General features: G+C 36.5%; 2 protein-coding genes and 1 long non-coding RNA gene across 4 annotated transcripts; 2 read left to right on the top strand and 1 right to left on the bottom strand.

Annotated features, from left to right (window-relative positions):
- LOC125580135 lies at positions 1-2,117 on the top strand. Its single transcript, XR_007317874.1, has 3 exons — positions 1-788; positions 884-955; positions 1,141-2,117. It is a non-coding gene; the product is annotated as an uncharacterized LOC125580135 (long non-coding RNA).
- A 2,146-nt stretch (positions 2,118-4,263) lies between these two features.
- Positions 4,264-6,293, bottom strand: LOC106375814. 2 transcript variants are annotated; one of them, XM_013815814.3, is made up of 4 exons: positions 6,005-6,293; positions 5,488-5,635; positions 5,102-5,395; positions 4,264-5,012 (listed from the first exon to the last, which is right to left on the bottom strand). In XM_013815814.3, the coding sequence occupies exons 2-4, from the start codon at positions 5,611-5,613 to the stop codon at positions 4,413-4,415; spliced, it is 1,020 nt and encodes a 339-aa protein (XP_013671268.1). In that variant the 5' UTR covers positions 5,614-5,635; positions 6,005-6,293; the 3' UTR covers positions 4,264-4,412. The 2 variants fall into 2 exon arrangements, with proteins under 2 accessions (XP_013671268.1, XP_022550455.1); XM_022694734.2 differs by having other exon boundaries at positions 5,488-5,624.
- A 546-nt stretch (positions 6,294-6,839) lies between these two features.
- Positions 6,840-7,401, top strand: LOC106374387 (mitochondrial import inner membrane translocase subunit TIM8). Its single transcript, XM_013814430.3, has 2 exons — positions 6,840-6,984; positions 7,097-7,401. The coding sequence occupies exons 1-2, from the start codon at positions 6,937-6,939 to the stop codon at positions 7,283-7,285; spliced, it is 237 nt and encodes a 78-aa protein (XP_013669884.1). The 5' UTR covers positions 6,840-6,936; the 3' UTR covers positions 7,286-7,401.
- The last annotated feature ends 815 nt before the right edge of the window (positions 7,402-8,216 follow it).

The following is an 8,216-nucleotide window of genomic DNA, read 5'->3' as shown; positions in this document are numbered from 1 at the left end:
AAGTCAATGAAACCCTTTTTTTTCCTTCTTTTCCTCTGCGTTCTTTTATTTGGGCTTCATGTTCTTTTATCTCCAGGCCCAGAATTCTTTTTTGGTTTCATATTTATTTGATTTGGGATTCTTATCGTCGTCGTTGTCCGATGAAGCCGCCTCCAACATACAACCTGAAATGCCTTACGTTTCCATTAATTTGGTCCTTTAATCCTAGCATTAACAAGCTTCGTCCCACTACGCAACATTAATTCGAGCTCGGACTCTTCGTATGTGGTTCAAAGCTCTCCTATAAATTGCCATCTCTGGAGTGATGAAGACCGATGTATCTACGAAAACTACAAGTATCATCTCTGCTTATTATCACCTCCGACAATGGCGAATTCATTCACCCTACTTGCTGATCTGAAAGCAGGTCGATGTTCAACCACAACAGCCGTTTTTTTTTTTTTGCTCTTGTAAGCCTCTCTACAGTCACGCTGAATCCTTAACTGCTTATGTCTGACCTCCGCATGAATTGAATTTACTTTGCTGAAAGGAACATGAGTTGAGTTTCTTAGATATGATGGAAAGCTGGCTCAGAAGGCGAGAGAAAAGGTCTTAAAGGGTTTCAATCAAATCAAACAGAAAATAATAAGTTGATGAATCGTTTCTAACAAAACTTCAAACGCTTTTTAAATTGGATTATTGGAACATAGAGCTTAAAAGTTTGTATGCTTCTACAGGTTCTGCTTATATCTAAGAACGCTGGAGGAGTTGGTCTGAATCTGACCGCAGCTTCAAACGTCTTCTGAATGGTACTATGTCCCTGAAAGCTTGCGATTCAATTCTTATCGATTATGAAGAAATGGTGATGGTGATGATATCTTCTTTGTTTTCTTGAAACACTTAGAATCCATGGTGGACTCCGGCTATGGAAGAGGAAGCAATCATGAGAATCCATCGCATACAGCATAAAAGAATTGTATGCGCAGAAGATTTTTGTTATGCTATTTAGATCATTTTTCAAACATTCACGTGTAGAGTACAATTCATTTATAACACGTCAAACACTTACTAAACAAATAGATTAGCCCCAAACAATATTGTTGTTCTTTTTATTTGTTGGTAATTGTTTCTTACTTAGCTGAGACATGTTTTATGTTCCAGCTAGAGGGCTTGGTGAAAGAAACGCTGAAATGGTGCAGAGAAATCACATGGAACAGCCTACTGCAGTTTGTGTGCTTAAAGCAGGACTGCACTCAGTGATGAGAATGACAGACTTTAAGAATGTCTTTTCCACATACTTATTAGTTGCAGTGACAGAGACAGACTCATTATAAAAGGATTTGTAATTTTTTTACTGCAGGGGCTAGGACGCGATGAAGGAGACACTCCTATTCTATGGAACCGAAGAAGCAATTGAAGAATGTCTTACTGCATGGGCTTGGAGGCAATGCCACACTCTTATTCTATGTTAACGTATCTTGCTACTTTTCCATGTGGAGCAGTCCCTTTCACTGCAGAAGAAGAGCGACCACCAGATCTTACATGTGATGGTGCTGCCAAAAAATCTGAGTATGTTCATGTGTAAGTATCTGCTGCTGGAACTGAGCTTTAAGGAATTGTAAGACGTCAGTAATAAGGCTGCAGGTTTTTCCACTGGGATGATGTGGCAGTAACATAATCAGGCTGAGAATAAGTCATTTATCCATCGTTGTTGCTGCAGTAGGAGGCCAAGTAATAGAAACAAAGTTGCGGTCTCTGGATGGATTGTCAAAAAAAAAACAGCATCAGACCATTCATTGATGGGGTCTTCAGTAATTCTTTTCTGGGTCCACGACATGAGCTGAACAGCTTCCATCTCATGTTTGTTCTGGTGAACAACGGGAGCTGTAGATACGAACTGGTAGCCTTTGGAAGAGGAATTCAAATTTGCAGGGGCAGAATCACTTGAAAAAGAGGTAAACGACATGGAAAAGTTTTGTGCATGCATATGAGCAGGCATGATCTTGCCATATAGCCCTCCTTTATAAGTGTGCTACCCCTTGAATCTCGATTATCTCTTTTAATTTTGGCCTTAGGCTTTTGAGATTGTTGAGAGTGTATCTGAATATTAGCTTGGCTTGAGACGCTTTTCACACTAACTTGCAGTTAAAGTTGCATAAGTGGATGGGGAACAACTTGATGATGCCTTTGCTCTCTTAAACAATATTCATGCAAATCCTAGAAAATTTTGGTTAATTTACTAATAATTCTTTTTAAAACTCGATTAAATTTTAATTAATTTTAAATAATTATTAGATTTATATGATTACCAAAAAAGACAAAGTATTTGTAGAAATATTGTTATAATTAATCAAAACTAGGAAACTTATTAAGAGAAAAAACCGTGTAGAATTGGAACTTTTTTTGAACTTTGCGTAGATTGAAACCTAAGCTATACACTTTGTAAGCCATGTGTAGTTTATGAACCCACCCCAATGAGATCTCTGCATTCCACTGAGTTCCATCTTCTATGATTTTTTGGTAAACAAAAGATCTTTTAACAAAAACATTTCAAATTTACTGGAATCTGTACCGTATAAAATAGGAACAATATAAGCTCATAAAAGACTGAGCTAAAATACATTAATCAGTGATCATCACCATGTAATCCAAAATTGTTGCTTCTCTTCATGTCTTCATCATATTGGCTGGTCTCCAACTGTTTCTGAACAAACAAGATACAAGTAATTTTCGGCAACAATTTTGAACGCTTCATAAGTGCAGCACGACAACTTGATGTGCATATCCTGGCTCTCCTAATGAAATTCGGGTATTTTTTCAAGTGGTTGGTAGTGTGCATAATATATTCTTACATAATATATTCTTACATAATATATTCTTACATATATATATATATTTTTTTTTTTTAATTACCATATGTACATATATGAAATTTGTTAATAAAATAGTATTTTGAAAATATTATGGATGACACAGATCATATTTTAAAAGAATATGTATATATATATAAAGAAAGGACCAATAAATTTGGAAAAAAATGTTTAAGACCCCAAATAATCCATGATTTATATTCAAAGATACTTCATTCTACTTATTATCATGGTAAAAGTAGAACAAACACTGAATATGCTAAACATTATATATACTTGAAAATTTTCTTAATGGTATGATAAACATTTCTAATAAGAATAGCAAACTATAAATAGTGAAAGCTAAAATTATTTTCAAATGAGAATAAATTAAACACTTTTTCAAATGCTCATTTATGTTACTCACTAACTTTCTAACCCACCCGTACTACAAGTTAAACAAAATGGAAACAAACAAAATCGAACACATTACAATATTATTACATCCATACCAAGATTACACCGATTACATTACTGCATTTTAACTACTGTGTAAAAGACAATGGCCAGACACATACGATGAGGAATTGTTTTCAAATAAAAAAACAATAGAAAAATGGATGATAATATTAAAAATAATAAAATTTCATAAAACACTTATAATAGCAAATAAAAACAAAAAAAAACATCAAAATATATGAAAAATTAACTAAACAAATATAATCTTTCAACATATATTTATCTTCATATTAACATTGTATTAACAAGAATATTAGCAAGAACTCACTTATTGGACTCATGATCCTTTTAAAGACAAAGTATTTAATCAATACTGCCTTAGTGAAACCCTCAACAAAGTGCCACATTTTTGACATAGACAAAGTATGCAAAGATTGTTAATACTTTAAAAGGATGAAACAATTTATTATCTTCCTTCAAACAAGATAATCACAAAAACTAACACAAACATTAACATTTTTCCTTCTCGAACATCAACCTTACTTTATATTTAAATTTAAATTGAATTTACTTTGTTAGAACTATCAGCTTTTTATTCTACTTTTATTAAATCGATCAGTCACAACCACTTATGCTATTCCACATTGACCTAAGCAACTTCAAAACAAAGTAATACACTACGGTCGCTAACCACTATCAAATGGATCAGAAAAATATCATTCACTTTCAACATATATTCATCTTCATATTTTTGAACATATTTTCTTTACTAAGACCATAAAATAAATTGTAAATTCATTTAAGAATAAAACATAATAAAACATATGAACCCACTAGTATGACATAATTTCAATGTGAGCAAGATTGTAACCCTTATTGGAAGATTCGTCTTACAGTTAAGAAAAGCTTAAACTTATCATCTAATATTAATTTATAGAAAATCATTTTTTTCATTTCTTTTAGAATGTGTATAAAATAAGAAAAAATAACACTTTATTTATTTTATTTATTTTTACACTTATTCTTACCTTAAACATTTTGAAAATTTTCAAATACAATGGACAAAACAACAAAAGAAACAACTACACATATATCGAGCTATGCGAAGAAGAAACCAAAAATCTTTTAGCAGACAACACTAGCTGCTCCCGTAGAAACAGGACTTGCTACTTCAAGCAACATGGGATTCCATTTCATCACCACTTTATCGCCGCACCTTCCATCCACATGATCTGGTCCTGTCAACGACAGTTTCTTATGAGCCACCGACTTAAGCCTATACCTCTCTGCTCTTGACCCAATCACTTGTCCCATAACAGACGCTGCTATGGTAAAAACCATCGCCATCTTAGGCATCAACACTGACTTCCTCAGTATTCCAATGAAAGGAACCGCTGCGTGTAGAGCTACAAACCAAGATGCAGAGAACTTTTCAGTGTGCTCTCTCCAAACCCCTAGAGGCACGTTCAGAGCCATCCCCAGCATCCCGATGACTAGTACTTTGGATGATAAAGGCTGTGGCCGGAGGTTCTTAGCGAAAGCTGTTTTTGATATGGCTGCTCGAGCTGCAACTATTGCTTTAGGACACTTGTACTGCATTCCGGGAGGGGGTTGCAGGATCTTTGCCACGAGGGGTGCCACACCACTTACAGCTCGGTACGATTTAGCAATAGGGCAGTTTCCTGTTTGAAGCCAGTCGTCGCTCATAGACTCGTGGTTTCCTCCCTGAAAGAGCAAAACAACAAGTAAGCAATGCTCTAAGAGTTTATCTCATAAGCCAAGACATTACATGTTGAGCAAGAACAAAGCTTTACCTTAGAGGAAGAAGAATCTTTATTTTTGGAAGAGTCTGACTTTCTCTTTTGGTTCTTAAACATGTCGGAAAACGCATCAAATCCAAAAGGCCCTCCATGTCCGAAGGAGGAGAGACTAATAGTCGCCGCCTTAGCAGCAAGTGGATGGAACGCAGGAGAGGAAAGCGCAGGCTTCTCCGCTCCGGCACGAGGGCTGTCAGAGAGCGGGACAACACCATCTTGACCATGGAAAAGCCTAAACGCAGTGTCGAAATTGGGTCCATCCTCAAAAATTGGACCTTGCCCTGCTCGCACCTGAAAAGGAGTTTGTTATTAGTCAGTAAAAAGCATCTGATGGATGGATACAAATACAAGATGAGAAAAAAACAATTTAAGTGGTTGCTTACAGGGATGGGAAAAGGCAAGGATGAAGAAGAGAAGGAGAGGTTAGTGGGCTCATTGATGTTCCTCAAGAATGGGCAACGGAGAATGTCTAAGTGAGTTTGGGTCGACTCTCCAGGACAATTAGCCATTCTTATTGCCCCTGAGAAGAGTCTGAAAACAAGCACACACAAAACAAAGGAAGCATAAGATATGCGTCCATGCCTTTGATACACACCACCATACCAAAGCTATTATATTCGATGATGGAGAATAGTTAGTTAGATCAGATGGTTACATGCCTTTGATACACATAACCACCATACCAAAACTTTATTTCCAGATTATAGAGTCGTTAAATTGAAGAAGAATCACATTTATTCGAGAAACCACACAGAAAGCTTAGCAAAAATCAAAACCAGCAAAGGTATGAATGAATCTAAGAGCACTAGATCGTGAAATTATCTTAACGCACAGTGAATCTACAAACGACTAAGCCTAAATTAGATCTATATATAATCAATGTGGAATCACAAAACTTACGGATAAGAAAAGGAAGACGACCACTGATTAGAGAGAGAGGCGTGTGTGAGGAACGATATAGTTTTCCTCTTGAAATGGAAAGAGAGGAAAGCGTAAAATGTATATGAGATTGAGAGGTTGTTAGGTGGTGGTGCTGGTGCTGGTGGAGAAGATGAGTTTGGTTGATTTTGTAACAAGAGGGCAAACAAAGCTGGTGGAACTTTCTCTCTACCTCCCTTCTTCGTGCTGACCACGCGCTGCCCTTCTCCTTTGACAAATTCTCATTCACAATAATGCAATTTGCATGCCTTTCTTTGAATATGAATTTAATAATGATAAGTCTCTTAACCAACTTCTACTATTTTGTCAAAAAAAGTCTTCTTTGCCACATTTTTCTTATTTTCTTTGTTTTTTTCTTCTTCTACACAAGCTACGTGCCAGCGACTCCCTCTGTCTTGTTCCATCGTGTTTTCCTCCTTTGACCTCCAAAGATTCCGTTTTCATCTAGGAAAACAATATAGTTAGGACTCAATAAGATTTGGTGTATGATTTAAGTTTTAATTTGTGTTGAGGGGATGGGGACACAAGTTTATCCAACTCTTTTTGTTTAACATCTACAGAATGTTTGACATAATTATTTAATTGATGGATTCATTTACGGAATGATAACTGTGATGAGGGGGATATTAAATGGATAATGGAATAGCAGATAGACCACTTAATCAGTTGATAGGAAATTACGGAAACACTTTGGTTGACTAAAGTTAATTAATACTAAATAAATCATAAACACGCTATCAATTGGACCTTAAAGCCCAATGGGCCTTTCTATATTTATTTCCGTATAGACGACCTCTGTGTGTCGGGGGGGGGGGGGGGGGGGGGTTAGTTGACAAAATTAGGGGTTTTCAGTCGCCGGCCGAAGTAAAATTAGATTCAACCAGAGACGCTCTATGGATCCCTCCGCCGCCAACAATCCTGAATTGCTTCGCTTCCTTAATGTAATTTTCAGATTTTCTGTTTGATGAGATAACCAATGCACAAGCTATAAACTCTTGGTTGAATCACATGTGTTTATCGAAATTAACGGATGGTTTTGGAACATATGAGCAGGAAGAACAGCAAAGGGTGATGATGAACGAGGCGGTGGCGAAGCTGACGAGCGTGTGTTGGGACAAATGCGTGACAAGCGCACCGGGTAGCAAGTTCAGCCCGAGTGAGTATTCATGTCTCACACACTGTGCTAAGCGTTACGCTGACATGAGTATGCTCATCATCAGAAGCACTCAGTCCAAGAAGTGACTTACTCCCTTAACCTCCTTTGCCTCTAACTTGTTGCAGCTCAAACTTGTGATGTTTCATATGGAAGAATAGTTTTTTTTTCAACTACTCCAAGAATTAGATTTTTTTATTGAACACATACTTACTTTCGTTCATAATCAAACTTTTTCACTACAATAACAAAAGGGAATTATACATCCTTTTTGGTCATAAACATAACATACAACACATAAATAGTCTAAGAAAGATAAGTCTTCAACCGAAGATGACAGCGAATTCGAGATAAAGCTTGAATGCATCGAGTGAGCCTTCACGACAAAGTCGGACAGCTGGAAAATAGTCACATAATGTGACGTTGAGGTCCAGACCTCATCTACGAGAACTACCGAAGTAGTCTCGGTTGCATCTTCAGATCCCGTGGAAATCGCTACGTAAGATGACAAACCGATGAGGGAACTGAAGCAAACACTCGGCAACGACAACGAAACCGAGGAGGAGGAACGAAGGATAACCAATCCCCGTGAACCCACCGGTAACATTTTCCCAAAGGATAAATATGATCGTGTAATACGAGAAGGATAGATCCTGTTGAAATCACAGGTGAGGTTTGTAGAAACTTTTAAAATTAGATAACTATTTATATTGGTTTTGAAAACATTACTGAGGTTTGTAGAAACTTTGTCATTAGAGGATACTTTTTGTTATGAACAGAGGAATCGTTAGAGATATTAACTTCAGTTATAATGATTGCAGCTTTGATTTCATTCTCATATTCTGCTTTATCAGCATATTGCATAGGGATCCTTACTAAAGTGTCTTTATATGTTATAGTGTTATGAAGTTCATCGGTCATCTATTTCTACTTATGTTGGTTTATGTTCTTGGAGTCCTCATAATCCATCACCGAGGAGAATCGGGCACATAACTGATACAGTTTGAAGAAATTGTTATA

This window comes from Brassica napus, chromosome C1 (genome assembly GCF_020379485.1).
Source record: "Brassica napus cultivar Da-Ae chromosome C1, Da-Ae, whole genome shotgun sequence".
NCBI lineage: Eukaryota > Viridiplantae > Streptophyta > Magnoliopsida > Brassicales > Brassicaceae > Brassica > Brassica napus.
The sequence above is the reverse complement of the archived record's forward strand: the minus strand, read 5'-3'. Positions and strand labels throughout refer to the sequence as shown.